The sequence below is a fragment of the Chionomys nivalis genome, chromosome 17 (assembly GCF_950005125.1).
Source record: "Chionomys nivalis chromosome 17, mChiNiv1.1, whole genome shotgun sequence".
NCBI lineage: Eukaryota > Metazoa > Chordata > Mammalia > Rodentia > Cricetidae > Chionomys > Chionomys nivalis.
In genome coordinates this window covers 43,307,625-43,325,200 of record NC_080102.1, presented here as the reverse complement: position 1 = coordinate 43,325,200, position 17,576 = coordinate 43,307,625, and the positions used below count along the sequence as shown (strand labels likewise).

Sequence of the window (17,576 nt, the reverse complement as noted above, 5' to 3'; positions counted from 1 at the left end):
CTGGCTCACGGTTCAAGGGGACAGGCTACCAGGCTGGGGAAGTCTCAGGGGCAGGAGTGGGCTAGTCACATGGCATGTGTGGACAGGAAGCAGAGAGCAGTGGATGCCAGGGCTCAGATCACCGTCTCCTTTTCATTTAGTCTGTCAGTTGGGGTAAGTCTTCCAACTTCAACCTAACCTACAAATGTCCTCATAGACTTGCCCAGAGGCTAACCTAATGTAAATACTCCCACCAGCAGACCCAGAGGCTAACCTCTAGGTAATTCTAGAGCCTGTCAAGTTGATCAAATTAACCATCATAGTAAGTATTAGGGAAAAAACAAAACAGACATCACAAACCCCACATATCCAGTGTGGGGAACACAATGCACCACCAGCAATAGAACAAAGGGTGACGCTATCATCCAAGAGGGTTCCAAGCTCAGGCAGAGATAGTAGACACAGGGCCCAACAGCACTCTGGTCTGTGGGAAAGATGCAACGTCCCTTGTCCTGTGAGTTGCTAAACCAGAGACACCCTAAAGACTTAGTCTTGCTGTGCAAGGGCCCTACCTCCACCAAGCTCTTTGTGCCCATGTGTGATGTTCTTATGCTGAGTGCATCCAAAGCCTGGACACATGCCGCCTTGTGCTGACACCTGCTACCTGGAGCCCCGTCTTCTAGCCCTGCCCCCAGCACCATTGCAGTGCCCCCTTTGCAAAGCCCTGGCACACGCCCATGAAGGGCTCTCACAGCAGAGAGGACTTGACTCTTCTGCTGTAAGGAAGAAAACTAACCTGGTGCTTCTTTCCTTGCCCTCTGGGGAGATCCGATGCCTCACCCCGGGCCATGGTGCCTATGGCTGCTGCTGAAAGGCAGTACCCACCCCCACAGCACAGGTCAGCTTCAGCAGGCCTCATACACAGAATGAAAAGAGGCTAGAATAAGCAGTGGACACTCAAGGGAGCCAAGGCGGCTTCTTCCGGAAAACTCAATCTCCTGAAGACATGAATTTCATCAAAATTGGTGAAGAGTGGAAAATTTCATATTGGGCTGCATCTGTCTGAGGATTTCTTTAAATCTTTATTGTAAGTAACTCAAAACACAGACAACGTGTAAGTCCCTCCCGAGTGTGAAGTTTCGGGAAGAGTTGCTCGGATGTATACAGAAGGTACATGATTACTGGGCCACACTTACAGTTTGACTCTGCTTAAAATGTAAATTGCCAGTAAGAATGGGGGAGACTGTGGCCAACCAGCTGGTACGCAATCAGGTGACAAGGAGAACGTTATAAAGTCCTCTTCCTGTTCTACAGTCAGGTGACAGGAACACCGGGGCTAGACATTTTAAAGATCTTGTTGCATGGAGAGGATACTCTGCAGGGAATCCAGTACAGGAGGAGGCAGGGCGGGGACAGGGCCATGGGGTGGGGGCTCACCTGGTAGGTGTCCCACAGGCGGATGGTGCAGCGCAGGGGCAGTTCCCTCATCAGCAGGTTGTTCATCCAGCGGAAGGCAAACTGCAGGTATCGCACTTCGTGCCCGTCCAGATGGCGGTGTACTCGCTCTGCACAACACAAGCACAGGCTGTCAGGGGAGCCTCAGGGCAAAAGAACCAGTTCCATCAACAAAGGACTCCATAGTCTGCTCTTCAAGAAGAAAACAAATAAGGGGCTGGAGAGATAACTCAGATGTTAAGAGCACTCATTGCTCTTACACAGGATCTAGTTTCAATGTCCAGCACCCAGACAGCAGTTCACAACCATTCCAGTTCCGATTCCACAACCCCATATCCTTTTCTGACCTATGGGGGCATCAGGCACACACATGGTGCACACTCATACAAAGTACTCACACACATAAAAATAAGCAATTTTTTAAAAAGAGAATAATGAGGGTGACAATGATGGTAATGATGATGATGATTCAAAGAGTAACAGCTGTGTCAGGTGCATGTGCACATTTGGGGGTCTTTACACCCCAATACCCAGGAAGAGAAGAGAACCCATATGCATGGGGAGCACAAATTAAGAAGCACATGGCTCCAGAGGTGAGTGCCAGTCTCTAGGGTGAAAGGGTTAAAACAGATGAGGAACTGGGCCATCAAGCTCCTAGAGACCCCATCCTCACCCAGGTATCATCCCACCTGCACCCAGACCTAGCAGATCTGTCCCTGTGCAGACCAGGCAGCCGCTAGGTGCAGGCTGAAGTACTAAAAACCACTAGGCTTCCCAAAGAACCAGGCTCCACCAAACTGTCCCCAAAGCAAGGACCCTGTCTTAGTTCGAGTTACTACTGTTGAGATGGGACATCATGAACAACAGCAACGCGCGGAGGAGAGAAAGGTTTATTTCACTCCCAGTTCATCATCGAAGGCAGGAGCTGACGCAGAGACCAGGGGTCCTGCTTATTGGCTTGCTCCCCATGGCTTGCTCAGTCTGCTTTCTTATACAACCCAGGATAACCCTCCCCCCCGCCACAATAGGCTGGGCCCTCCCCCATCAATCACTAACTAAGAAAATGCCTTAGAGCCAGATCTTATGGAGGCAGTTTCTCAATTGAGGTTCTCTCTTTTTAGAAAACTCTAGTTTGTATCAAGTTGATATAAAACTAGTCACCACAACCCCCTACCAGCTAGCTACTGGCTATGCCTCAGAAGAAAGATTTTTCCAAACACTGAAGGAGAAACCCTGTCCTGCATCTGCCCTGCATCTCACAAATGACCCTTTCATGTCAGTGTAAGGATGGACACACTTAGCCAGGCTGCCGTGACTGGGAGGTTATGATATGAGCTGGCCCTAGAAAAGCAAGGCTTCCGTGTTAAGGCAGTTCCTGCACTCTCTGCTCACTGCTGTCCTCAGCTGACAAGGCTGGGACATGATTCTCATGGGGCTGGGTCACAGTTTGGTGGTGCTTTGAACCCTCAGGGACCATGTGCTGGAGGCTGGGTCCTTGTACGTAGTGGAAGAGGCAGAGAAACCTTTAAGAACCATGGCGTTGGAGGAGTCCTTATGTTAAGGAATTGCTCTCAGAAAAGACTAATGTAGTTCTCATGGCATTCTGGTTGTTCTCACAAGAGGGCTGTTACAAAAGAAAAGCCTGATCGCTTTCTGTCCTCTTTGGCTCCTGTTCTGCAGAGTGAGCTGTCTGTCTCACAATATCACCACTGTGATGCCACCTGTCCTCATCAGAGATGAGCTGATGCCAGTGTCCTGTGCTTGAATTTCTAGAGCTGAGGTAATGAACATTGTTTTCTGATAAATAAGCAGGTTCCAGTATTTCATTATAGTATCACCAAACAGACTAATATAGGTTGGTCTGGTGGAGAAAGCTTAGGGGTAAAGCCACTGTTAATACCGGGAAGTAGAAGGCAATCCAAGCTGGGTGGAAACAAGGTGGCGCATAACTAGAGTGGAGCTGGTGAGAGCGGCAGGTGCCCTCCGGTCTTCACGGAGGCTGGAGCAAGCACGCACTAAGAAAGCAACTGCCCTATGACTTTACGGACAGAGTTCAGGAAGAGGAATGATGGCTCTGAGGCCCCCAGAAAAGGATGCTAAAAGAAGTGATGGCCCTGAGATCCCCAGAAAAGGACACTGGGTAGGGTGATGGCCCTATGACCTCAGGAAAGGGCTCTTGGACTAAAAAGCAGAAAGACCTTGCGGTCCCTGTATATCTGCCACATGTTGCTTCTGCAGGAAAAGATCTAAGAACTCGGGTCCCACACACAGCAGAGAGAGACCCTACCATACTGCTGGGCAGTGAGGCTGCCTGCGTTGTAGCCCTGCCAGATGGTGACACTCACTACGGATGCTCAGCTTGCACACGGAGTTTGTCTGGATTCTGTCTACTAAAGATATCTGGCACAGGCCTGTGCTAACAGGACTACTAGACTTCCAAATTCTAAATAGGTAAAAAATGACTTCAAGCCTGAAATTAGCTGTATTTACTAAACTAAACTGACAGATCCAAGGGCCCAAGTGACTCCTCATGCCAGCAACCTGCGCAGTTCCCCAAGGACACATCCTGCTGGGACAGCAGCAGCCTCGGCTGTGGCCCAGTGCACTGAAGCAGGGCTCTGCAGTTGATGTGAAATTCAAATCTGATGAACATTTGCAAACCAGCAGTTTAGAAAATGACTGAATTTACTCAACAAGGTTCTTTCCACACAGGAGCATGAGGAACGAGCTTTCATGGATAGGCAGGTGGCTGCTTGGGGAGGCCCAAGGATGGGGGCAGCACTGGGGAGGAAAGAACAGGCAATGAGGGCAGGTGCCCTGGTTCCACTGGCCCCTTCCAGTCACAGTGATCCACTGTTTTCAGGCTACAGCGGTCTCACATCTACCTTCACTAGTTAGCAGCTCTTCAGCTGTCCTGGAGACAACAGCGCAGAGCTCAGCAGCCACTCCATCATCCTCAGATGACTCGCTGGGTGCCCATAAGTAACTGTCAGGTCTTCATGGCTAGACCCAGCTTTCCTAAGGGCAGAGAGGGTCTCTTTGGAGACTCTCTGTGTTAAAGGAACAGCTGATGCTAGAGCTCAGAAAGGGTAAAGTGGAAAAAACAAGGACAGCCCACTATGCTGGCCACATTCTGCCTTTAGTATCAGCAGCCCACCCACAGGGAAGGTCAGACTCTTAGGACCTGGAAAACAAACAGTTCGAACATGCAACTAAGACAAACTGGGCAGAAATGGCTCTGAAAAACACATATTTCTGGACTATCTCTCATTCGAGTAACCTAACAGAAAAGTGGAAAATTCAACCCTTCTAGCCCTATTCAAGGGACCAGCAAGCTGCAGTCCCCACCCCCCAGGTAGGCTGACTTGGTAAGGGGCAGGTTCTACCAGCAGTGCATGATAGGCCCCAGGTGTGGCCGCCTCCCTTTGCAGAGCACCAGCCCTGCAGCATGACAACACTGACAGCAATAACCCCATAGGACACAGGTCAACCCTACAGGGGGAGGCCTGCTGTGCATCAGTCCACAGCTAGAATACAAAAGGGGCCTTCCACACAGGGCTGCCTTCAAAACCCAGCTGCTGGACAGTGGGCTGCTCCTCTCCTCCAAGAGCCAAGCAGAACAAGTCTGGAGCCTCTCAGCTGCCCGTGTCACCAGGCTTCTGAGCACTTGGCCTTCACTTCTGCTCAGCATGGGACCTTAAACTCCTAAGTTTGCTAAAAGGCAAACACCACAACAAGAGACCATGAGGACCTCTGTGAGGGTCTACGGCCAGTGTTCTGCTGGGTGTCCTAAACACTGCCATGTGGAACCACTGACTCCGGCAGATGGAATGTCCACCTGGAGCTACCTGGGCATTGTCCTTGTTCACAGGGAAGTGGCCATTTTTCACTGACTGCATGCGACTTGGGGAACAGGTAATGAATGATAAAGAGGACCAGCCACCAGCTCTTCAGCCAACTCCTAATGTGTATAATGAGTCTCGGGGAGGGACTCCTATTTTGAACGTGGTGTAAGATGGACCACTATACTCTAGGCATGACGTCCAACTTCCATACATTAGAGCTGCCAGTGTGTGCAGAAATGACTCATTTCTCCTGTTTCATAAGCGGCCGCGAGCACATGCTCTCTCACTGATACAGGAATCTCATCTGGTCAGCAATAATTCCAAAACCAGAATTTCTATTTCACTGGTAATCAGGGTTCAAGCATAATGAACAAGTGGGCAGATATAATTACTTCCATCTTTCAAGCCAACATGTCCTGCGTGGCAGGGCAAGGTGCATTATTGTAAAGTCTACCAGAAGGGACAGTAGCCACAGCCTGCAGAGTGCTCTCCTCTGTGTTCAATAGTGGGCCCATGGGCTGAAATTCCACCAAAAACATCTAGTCTTCTGGACTGAAAATGCGGGCAAATTATGCAAGCACACTGCATCCTGGAGCTCCCACTACAGGTTAGCAGTACTGACATGGGACCAGGCAACGAAGACTTATTTGCGCAAAGAGTACACACAATGGCCCACTTTTAGATACCTGACAAAGAAATCTTTTAATCCCATGCTGAGCTGAGGGCAGACTGAACGCCGCCCACTTTTGTTGGGTCTAGCTTGAATGGGTTTTGATTAAAGGGAAAGATTCCAATCCTCTCATCAGTTAGGAGGATAAAAAAGAACAGAAGCAAGAGCAACCGAAAGTCAACACAGAGCTCTGCAATGGAGAAGTTGCTTCTCTACAGCACGAAAAGTCAGGTCCCAAATGGGTGCTGCACCCAGTCCCCCAGCCAGCCAGAGAGCCTGGGGACCTGCTGCGACGGGGCGAGGGCTGAACCAAGAGCCAGAGAGGAAGCTCAAAGCCACACTAGAGGTGACGACAGCAGCAACCCCCGCCCCAGAATGACCAGAAAAGCTTCCTCTCAGCAATGCCAGTGAATCAACCTCCAGCAGAGTGTGCTCAGAAAAATGACAGGAGGGCTGGAAGTGGGAGAAGAGTCAGCACAGGTGGCCAATAGGAAGTAAGGGCTCTGGCAGCACACAGGCCAGGGCTGGGCAAACCAGGGCTATGGAGACCAGGACACAAGAGATCAGGGCTGTGCGTACCAGGGCTCTGGGGACCAGGCCTAAGCAAAGCGGTCTACCCACCAAGAGTAAACAGGAGTACACCTTACCAGCTCAGGGCTCCAGCCCAGGAAGGGGGTTCTCACTCCCTCCTGGCCTAAAAGGGTAGAAGAGAGGAGCAAGGCCCCAAGGATGGACTGAAAGGCAGCTGGGCCAGCCCCTAAAGCATGACCAGGCTTCGTCTGGCTCCTGGGGTAATCTGGTTCAGGAAAATGAGAATGCTGGACAGTGCCTGTGAACACAAGTGAGCTGTACTGCCACATATGAGCTCCAACACTTCCACAAACACACTGCACTCTAATAACGGTCAGATAACCTCCTCAGGAAAAAAAAATCTTTTCCTCAGAAATTGTAATGGAAATCAATAGGAAGTGAGATTTATTTAAAAAATTTTAACACCATTTTCAGAAATGTGCTGATCAGGCAAAGAAAGAAATCCCAACATCCTTGCTGCTGCTCCTGAGCCAAGAGCTCTGAATCTCAGCTGATCCCAGGACCAGAGAGGCTGAAGGGGCTTCTGTCTCTCAGAAGCAGCAGAGCCAGGAAAGCTGGCTTCCCAGAGGTGCATCTGCAGTCTCTCAGAAGCTGCCACCTGCTCTGTGATGAGTTTCAACAGACTCTATGCCTGGTCCTGACAGGACCCCCTGAAAACCTTGCAAGGTCTCTGTTATACCAGCGGGGTTCCTGGTGGGTACTAGAGAGTTCCGGGATGGGGCTGGCCACCTAAAACCGGAAGCTTTCTTGGTCCATGGAAAGGAGAGAGGATCTGGAAGGTGAGTGCCACTATGCACCCAAAATGCACTTGCCACGCCCACAACGTACACCATCAGAGCTCTCAGCAGCCAACCTTGTGGAGTCCCCTAGGAGGCCAGAACTATGATACAATGGAGAGGTGGTGGTCCTGATACCACAGGGATGGGGATGAAGCTCCGTAGAACCACACCTCTACCCTATGCATCTCTTCGTTGGGTTAATCCCCCTGGCCCATGCCCCCACAGTAGACTGCAGCTGTGAATGTGTGCTTCCTGGATCTTATGAGCCACTCCGAAGAGCTATCCAGCCTTAGAGCTGAGGACACTGATAAATTCTGAGGCAGTCAGTAAGAAATGCACATGGCCTGGGTACCACAGTGTGGCTGTCATCTGGGAGGAGGGTGGTCATGTGACTTCATCCAGACTTGTAAACTCTGACTCTAGTTCTAGGTGAATAACATCAGGAGTATGGTAGACACCAGGTTAGGCAGGCAGAGAGTAAAGATTCTTGCCACCATCAAATGGCCCAATGAGCAGATATCCCCAACAGACCTTAGGGTAGAGGATAAATGCATTCCTTCAAAACAAGTCTTCCAAGAGTCATTTTAACAAGGCCAACCAAGCATAAAACTGTTGTCTTCTTATGTGCTCAACACTGTTGGTGAGGGCAGTCAGAACCAAAAGGCACAATGTTTCAAGGCAGGCAATTCAGCCCCAGAAACGGGCCACAGCGCACTTGGTCCTGGGACTTGCAGGAAGGAGACAATACCTCCCACTCTGGGGATCCCAGTGAGCATGAGCTCAGAATATAATTAAGCCTCCTGGCACGCTGTATAGCATCAGGATGTCTCTGACACCACAGCACACAATCTTCTCATCTCTGGAGAGGCATTAAGGTCTATTTTTTGACAGTAACATAATCTAAAATACAGGTTCTTCTGGAGCTACACAGAGCTGAGGCAACGAGGTATTAGATCACTCTTGCTTCACAGATGTGTTCATAAGCATCTCGATAAGTCCCTCCAAGACAGGGCTGTCACCACACCAGAAAGCAACTACCAATCAGATTCAGTTCGAAAAGGCAGCAGGAGTTTCCTGGAGGGCCAGCACTCAGGAGGTTTGACTGCACTCGCCATGCCAGAGCAGTGAAGACTGCAGCAGAGAGGGAGCAGAGGGCAGGGCAGCTGGAAGACAGCCCCATTCAAACTGTTTCACGTACTAACGAATTTTGCACACTCAGAAGTCAAAGATCACTAAAAGGTTGTGTCCTCAATCACTCTACCTCTCCTGTTTGTTTGTTTTGTTTTGTTGCTTTTTTTTTTTTTTTCGAGACAGGGTTTCTCTGTGTAGCCTGATGCCCAGGAACTTATTCTGTAGACCAGGCTGACCTAGAACTCATAGAGATCCCCCTGCCTCTGCCTCCCAACTGCTGGGATTAAAGGCGCACATGCCACCGCTCCACATCTCCCCCTTATTTTTTGAAACTGGGTATCTCGTAAAACCTGGAGCTCACCAGTTCAACTAGGGTGGGTGGCCAGTGAACCCCAGAGATCTGCCTTTCTCTACTTCTCCATACCTGGGATTTAAGTCACACACAGGCACACCTACTTTTTTTACTTGGGAGAGGGGGATCTGAACTCAGGTTTTCTTGCCTACATTGCAGGAACCTTACCAAACGAGCTATCTCCCTAGGCCTTGTCCATACGACTCCCAAGAGATGACACTGTAAAGGTCCAAACAGGGGCTGCAGCATTTGGAAGGCAGCAATGCTCACTCTGGATGGAAGCATCTGAAGAGCTTTAATTTTGATATTTGTCCAAATCTCCTTAATGCTCCCTGTTTGGGTGGCTTTCTCAGAAATCAACTCCAATACCTAACTTCACAGCACAAAAGCTGTGTTCCTGCAAGCCACAGAACCCGAGGTTTGAAGTGTCTCATTCATTCCCATTCACTTTTTAACTTGGCAAAGGCATGGTGCAAGTTCCTTTACATAGTATGTGTGTTCTGCCATTGAATTTCTTTCCCACCTTAGTGGAAGCCAATTGCCCATATGTGTGGCTCTTTCCAAACACTCTACCATCCCAGTGCTCTTTACTTCAGAGTCAATAAAACATGGCCTTGATCACCATTCTTGAACTCAGCCAAAGCTAGGCCTGGTATGTTGTTCTTCCTGGATGTGTCTAAGTATGCCAGGGACTCTGTGTTTGCCCGTGAACTGAAAGATCAGCTTGCCTTTTCTGCAGGAAAGCAGGCTGAGACCTTAACTGGGATTGAGTTGAATGTGTAGTTAATTAGAGGAAAATGTTATTTAATACCTGAGTATTTCAGTCTATGACTGGGTCTTCTGAATTTCTCTAGGCTACATTTTGTAGCTTTCATGTTCAAGATGATTGCATCAAGTATTCCTGAAATTTTATGCTACATTTTTATACGACTATAACCAGTGATGTTCATTCAGTCTCAAGTGCTAATATCTGTGCATGTACTTACATGCACACACATAGCCACAAATATATACAGGCAGAGAAGAACCTGGAATGATGCCAGATCATTCAAGATGATGATCAGAAGATGCCATTAACATCTCCCTGGTTATTTTTGAGATAGGGTCTCTTGCTGGCCCGAAATTCAACAAGTAAGTAGGCTAAATGGGCAGCAAGCCTCAGGTGTCAACCTGTCTGCCTCCCTAGCACTGGGGTTATAAGCATGTACCATGATGCCTATTCTTTCATGTGGATTGAGTATCAAACTCAGACCCACCAACTGAGCTATCTTCTCAGCCTACTCAATTGCTGACTTCTTGTCGCTATTATGTTAAAACCCCATTTCTGTGTGTTGGTGTGGTCTCCTGGAGCCTTGCAAAGCTCTCTTCCAGGTTCTAGTTAGTTCTTTTACTGCTTCCATCAGTATTCAAGAGATGAAGGGGTTTCATTTCTCCTTTTCCAGTCTGAGGGCCATTTGCACACCGTGTGTGCTTCCATTTGCTGGTTTTGCCGGTGTGTCCTGGCTGGACTCCCTGTATGCATGCTGAATAGAAACAGTGAGAATGAACAGGCCTGGACAAAGCATTCAGACCTGCATCGCCTGTATGAGTTCAGCTGCCGACTTTTGCAGAAGCCCTCTGCCAGAATTAGGACATTCCCCTCCACTCCCAAATTACTGGGGGCTCTCATTAAGAACGAACACTAGGCTTTGTCAAACGCTTCTCCAGCACACACTGAGATAATTTTATGGGTCTGTCCTTTTTTGATATTTTAACATAATGGACTATATCAGAGGTTTTTTCAACAGTTAAATCAACCATGCATTTGAGGATACAGCACATGTTACAGTGATGTATTATTCTTTTAATACAGTGTTGGATTGGATTTGCTAAAAGTTCTGTTCAAGATTTTCCCATCTATGTTCTCAGAGGACACTGGTCTGTACTTTCTTTAAAAACACCTTTGGTTTGAGAAGAGGAACACCAACTTTACAGAGTAAACAGTGACACGTGTTCCCCTGTTTAGTTTACCAGAGCCCATGCAGAATCAGCTAGACTCTACTGGACGTTTCCCAGGAAGGGCATCTGTGCCTACAATCTTCACTGAAGGGAGATTCAAACTCCAACTCACTTGCTTTCATGAATGTGGGCATATTCAAAACATTCACTTCTTCAAGGGTCAGCTGTGTAATTCTGTTTTTAGAAAAAGATGCCTGCTTCATAACAGTCAAGCGTATTGTCAAAATGTGAGCAACAGCCCCTATCTTCGTGCTTAGGGGACCTGCACAGTGGTGGCTGTTCCATTTGCTTCTTTCCCCCAATAAGTTAGCTATAAACATTCATGTATTGATTCTTCCTAACCAGACTTTGGGATTCACTCCATCTGACTCCCCACTCCAGTTCCCTAGGGCAGGAGCTGAGGTCCCTGATTTGATAACTCAGGTTCCCTTCAGGAACCTATGTGTTTCCCTCTATGCACTGCTTTGTGTGTGTTCAATCAATTCTCTACCCCTGTATGTCTGAATATTCTGACCATTCACTTTGAAATACCTCCTCGCATCCTTTGTTGATATCTCCTATGTTCCCAGGGTTACTTACAGGTATATGGGTTGCTTTAGAAATCATGGGGCATCTCCCAGATATCGTAGAGATTTCTACAACAGCTCATTGTTCTTGGAGAGCATGCCTCATATTCCTTAAATCCTCTAAGTCTCACTGAGACATCTGCCGTGCATATGGGTGTGGTGAGGGACACATCTTAAAGTGCTCTCTAAGTCAAGCAGTTTACCGAGAGTGTTGTTCAGGTGCTCTGGACCCTTACTAGTTCTCTGTCACCCTATTCTGCTGTCTGAGGAAAAGCGAACAATATCTGCAACTTTAACACAAATCAACCATTTCTTCTTAAGCTTTGGAATGTTGTTCTGAATATTTTGACACTCAATACATGCAGTAATACTTGGTAGTAGGTGTAGGTGGCCAATTTTTGCTCTTATAAGATGGCCTTTTCATAAAATGTTTTATGTATTATATATAAAGGTTTCTATAGCACAGATTCAAGTACACATGATTATACTATATGAAAATTTATATTCTGCATTCTTAACTCTGTTTCACTGTGACAGGGACTTTCACTTTTTTTAGAGTGGTATGAGCATCATGTTACTTTAAACCATGTGTCTTTGTCTTTAAGAGGGACTTCTCCCATGAATCACATAGGTAGATCCTACTTTTTAGTCCAGTCTGACAGATTTGCCTTTTGATTGGCATGCAAGGCCATCAGTGTGCACTTCTCTACATGCTGAGCGGGACCCTGGGGTTTTCCTCCTGGTGCTCTGTTTGTCCCGTCATTCTTTGCTCACCTTTCACACTCTTCTTGTCTTCCTACAATACATACATCATCTGTGTGATTCCACTTTGCTTCCTGTGCAGCTCACTGATCACAGCTCAGCCGTCTTGTCACCAAACAGCCTAGGTACCTTGCCAGTTCACCTTTGTGTGCGTCGCACAGCCTAGCATGCAGTATGAGGACCTTGGACACCAGTCTGTTCCTCCTGACAGCAAGGTCTTTATGCTCTCTTGGTTCTCCTCCATCTCCTACAGTCACTTTTTTCTGTTTTAACTTTCTAGTTCTTCGTGATCTCTTTGGGATTCTCTTAACTTTTATCTAAAATATGTTGATTTGGCCTCGATTTCTGGGCATGCCTATTTTTGGCTAGCAGCTTTGGAGTTCTCCTTTCAATGGGGTGGACATGTGGCTCTGCTGCTGCCTGAGATGCTCCTAAGCCATCTGCCATGGCCCTGACACTTTCCCGGCTCCCTTTCATGTTTTCTTTCTCAGCGGCTTTAGGCATTGTTCCTGTGAGGTGACTTGGTTTGACTGTCTTGCATCTCACGCTCACTTTCCACTTGTCTCTGTGATTCTCTGGAATTAACAGCTTCTAAATGTTTGCCAATAAGCCAGTACATTTCTTCCTGTTCCCCGAGAGTGCACACCAATCACAGGCACATAAGCTCCCAGAACCTTCTGTGAAGCCACAGGTGCCATTTCCATTGTCTTTCTCCTTGTTCATTCATTCTGTACAGACCCAGCTGCTGTGCCCATGGGCTCAAGGAGTTTCTCCAGAGTCTAGTCTCCCATAATCCCACACAGTGTGTTTTACATTTGTTTCACAGCCTTCATCTTCATAAACTCAGCGGGGACCATTCTGACGTCTTCCATCTCTGCTCGGCATCTCTATTTCCTTATTGTCTCAGTGTCACTGTCTTAACTAATTCGACTTTCGTGGGTCACTGTCTCAGTGAACCCTGTGCAGGCTAGGGTTCAGTTCTTACTGACTTCCAGCTTGCAACAGTTCCCTGCACCATAACCACCATCCCTGCCATGCCTGGCAGTGCCCTTGGGAGGTGCTGCTGGGACTCTGTGTTTGTTGGGTGCTGAAATTTTGTCTTCTAATTTTTGCTTTTCAGTTTTCACCTGGGGTACTTTAATTGTCTTTCTTTGTGGCTTTGGGCAGAGGAGTGCCTGGGCTTGTCCCCTTGGTGCCCCTTGGTACTATGGCAAACCCTTCTACTCAGGCTTTCAGGAACAGACTCAATCCCACACGGGACTTAATCTCTTCTGTGCTGCCCTTCCTCACAGCCTCAGCTCTCCCTCAGACTGCTGTCTGAACACAGTGATCACTGGGGTCCTCTTAGGTCCCTCTCCATGGTGCCCAGAGACACAATCACCACAAATATAGCTAGAAACACCACAAACTGATGATAACACAGTCTTTGTGGTCCAGTTTTGAAGTGGGGCTTCACAAATCTGCAAGCAGAGATGAGTTTTCATCAGGGGCTAGCCTGGAAAAGACTCTGTTCCAGCTTCACTGAATGAAGTAGTTGTCAAAATCTACTTGTTTACAGCTCTCTGATCCAAAGCCAAAGCTCTCTGCTGCCTACTGGTTGAGGCCACCTGCAGGTCCTGACTATGAGGGCTTCTCCAACCAGTTGCTCATGTCAGGAGCAAGGACCATGCCTAGCACCACTTTGCAAGGTGGAACCTCAGCTGTGATAAGACAGAGACACACCAGCATTGCAACCAAGGTACAGGAGTCACCAGAACCACAGAAAGGCTAATTACATAGAGACAGGAATACCAGTAGGCATGGCATAGCTCTATGGGACCTCCTTAGGGTCTGTCCATTACATCCACTTCACACCTGCTCCCCACTGTAGCATGGCACAAAGGAAGGGGCTTGACTCACTAGAGTCCAGCTCAGAGGAAACCCAAGACTGTAAGTGAGAGAGGATCAGGCCCATTCTGCTAGACTGACAGCTCCAAATGGCAAGTGAAGACCCTAATCAAACTGAGGAAGACACAGAGAAACTGCTAGACAAACAAGCATAAAAGCCTCAGACACATGACAGGTCGGCTCCTCAGAGTCAGCCCTGACACAGCCGCAGAGAGGCTGAAGCAGCCAAGTTCTCCAGATACACTCACTTCTGCTGAACCAGCCAGCTGAGAGCACAGCTACTGCAAACCTGGCTGAACTACATCCCAGACCCATATCCTCCCCGTGCCTGCTGCCAGTGTCTGCTCGCCTTTCAGATTCAGCACATACATCACAGCCTTCCCTGCTCCTGACTTCCCTGCATCTCACAAAGCAGCCCAGTGCCTGGAGCATGGCACATATAGAAGGGACATCTGCAACCACTGCTCGCCTTGGTAAACAGTGTGGTACCTCACGATGAGACTCTGGCCTCCTTTCCAGGTTCAGAAACCAGGGAAGACATAGGAAAAGATCTCTTTGTCAGCAGGAGGGTCAGACAGCAGGTCGACAGACCAGCAAGTGCAGGGTAAATGAATTAAGACAGAGGAGAGAGGGATGGGGCATTTTCAAAGTGCCATGTAATGAATGCCCACATGGAAGCCCCCAGCAGCACCTGAATGTTACTATTTACCTTCTATATAACCCAGAGCTTCAAAGGTCAGACCCTTCTGTGAAGGCATGGCAGCAACACCCAGACCTAGCCACAGGACCTGAAACTCCAGAACACCAGAGATGCTGGGACACACAACAGACCTACCCACTGCATGCCAGCCTCTAGGAGTCTAACCTTACAGCATAGTTATTCTTGGGCAGCCTCAGTGTTTGACAACAGTCCCCAAAGCCACCAAGGGGTTGAGTTAGCATCTAGAAAGCTGACCATCCCAGCAGCATGTGGTCAGCAAGACAAAAGCATCTAAGCTCTGGTTTTATATGAATAAATGTATATTTGAGAGTTTGCTAAAGATGTCATTTCAAGGGCAGCTTCGCTCATGATCATTATCACAGTCAAAAGCCTAAGAGGGACAGGTGCCTAATTCTGATAGTAAAGAAAGGTCTCCCCATCCTAGTGCTGAAAATCATGTAGCTTCTGTCACTGGCACCAATGGCAGGTAGCTCTAGCTCCTTTTCTGTCTAGGGGCTTACATGCCTTGGCCTTCCTGGATGACAAGGAAAATTTCCCCCAAAGAAAATAAGTCTTGGCCTCCAAGCCCCATGCCTCTCGGGTTATGTATGAAATCTGGGTCTAGCTCCAGAGCTGACAGACTGGACATGCCAAAGCTCCCTGACCACACTCTTTGAACACGCTACACCTGGCTCTTCTCATGCTAGAAGTGTACCCTGTCTCCCAACTCCACATGGCATAAGCCATCACAGGAAATGCACTTGCCATTCCAGACCCACACTAAAATCACCCCCACTCAGTGGAGAGCACCTTGGAATGTGATCTACATCAAGATAGTAGAGAGACAGAGCTTCGAATCATAAATGAGAATGACCTATGGCCCCTATCTATTGAAGTAAGAACCCTAAGTTAAAACTCTGGTGAGCAAATGGAAAGCAAGGAGAAAGCCTCTATCTATCAAGAACAGTAGGCAACAAAGAGCTGTCTTCCACAGCCACCAGCTGTTCTCAACATTCTGGAGAGAAGCATCCAGTGCAGGACCTACCATATAGAGGCATGGAGAAGGAGTAACCAAGCCTCCAGAAGAAACAACCCTGAGTCCTTGTGGCAGGTACCAGTACTGTTGCAGTTTCCTATACGGTGAGTCCCTGCTTCTTAGCCACCCACGCGTGACTGTTCACCTGTTGAACACAGCATACATGGACACTGGGTGGCAAACTTCACTCAGACAGAATGATAGGGTACATGCGGTCTCAAGATAAATCTTGATTCCTCCTGAGTTTTGTCTTCTCAGAGGAAGGAAAAGAAAACCACAAGAGCAGGATCAGTGTGCAGGGAATTACAGATTCCAGGTGAAACAGGTTTTCTGGAAATGAGGAGGGCCATTTGGTGTGGAAGGTGGGTATGCCGATTGTTCTAGGAATACCTGTGAGTTTCAGAATATTTGCTTACTTATGCAGAGATGTGTTGCATTTGTTTAATTATGTAAAAATGTGTTGCTGTTTTACCTTGCCTGCCTAAGGCACCTGACTCGTCTAATAAAAAGGTGAACAGCCAATAGCAAGGAAGGAGGTGCAGGCAGGGCTTCCAGGTAGAGAGAGTAAGGAAAAGGAGGAATTTAAGCTCAGAAAAGAAAATGGGGAGAAAGAAAAAGAGGTACCAAGGAGACACCAGAGACTAGCCAGCCAGACACAAAAGAAGCAGGAAAGCAAGACATACAGAATGAAAGAAAGGTAAAAAGCCTTGAGGCAAAAAGGTAGATAAATAGAAACAGATTAAATTAAGTTAAAAGAGTTAGTGGGAAAAGTTTAAGCTAAGGCTTTTCATAATAAATAATAATCTCAGTGTCTTTATTTGGGAGCTGTTTGGTGGCCCAAAGAAAGTGCCAACTACAAATGGTGTCCAATATGGGGCCCAAATTTCCACACAGGGCCCGAGAACAATGAAAAAACAAACAAATACATACAGCTCCTTTAAGAGGGGCTGCTGTGAAGCAGAACACTTGAACAGTCAACACGTCAAATAGAAGAAGTAAGCTAAGTAAAAAACACCTGCCACAATGCAGGCACCAACTTCCTAGAGCTGGGACAGTTAAATACAGTCCTCGGATAAAAGCATCTCCCAGTCAAATGCAGCTCTCTGCCAGGATGCAGGCTCAAAGCTCAGCTCTTAAGAGGTGGGGTGGAACCAACCAACAGAGGGCCTAGCCACCACTTAGCAGGCTAAGGTTTGGCTCACAGTGTCAGAGAATGCTATAAGTGCACAGTAAAACAGATCCAGACTGAAAAATCTTTAAACAGGTTACAGTATGAGTAAGTGCTTAAGAAAGAAAAGAAAATGGGTATAGACGGTCATAGGAAAAAAAATAGTTTTAAAATAACTACGTAAAGTCTTTAAAGAAAGAGTAGTGTAAAAGAATAAAGCACATCAAGATGGGATCTACACAGGGAACCTAGATCCTGTATGAGGCTTTGGTGACTTTGAATTTTTTTAGATGCTGATGAGCAAATGGCAGCTGTTGAGAGACATGGAACTGTAAACGAAACTGCTGAATTAAACTAGCCTAAATACTTTGGGGATGTCTTAACTTTAAAAGGGAAATCAGAAAATGTATTGCATTGGAGAAGAGGTTATTCTTTTCTTTTTTCAGAGGAAATGAAAGGCTGTGGATTCATTCAAAATTAATAGAGACCAGATTTGATTAGGGGAGACCCCTGAAATCTTGGCTACAGACATATAGAAATAAACCTAGAAAAACTACAAGACAGGTGATGTATACACTGATCCCTAGACTTGGGAATAGCTCTGAGATTGAATGAGCCATGATAAATCTTGTTGGTTACAAAGTCCTAATGACTCAT

General features: G+C 47.4%; 1 protein-coding gene across 1 annotated transcript in view; it reads right to left on the bottom strand.

The window, feature by feature from the left end:
- The window catches only part of Tbc1d22a (TBC1 domain family member 22A), a 287,690-nt gene that overhangs the window by 96,409 nt on the left and 173,705 nt on the right, over window positions 1-17,576 (bottom strand). The window contains exon 11 of the mRNA XM_057792580.1: window positions 1,417-1,544. Within this exon, the coding sequence (XP_057648563.1) occupies window positions 1,417-1,544 (128 nt within the window). The remainder of the gene's footprint in view (window positions 1-1,416; window positions 1,545-17,576) is intronic.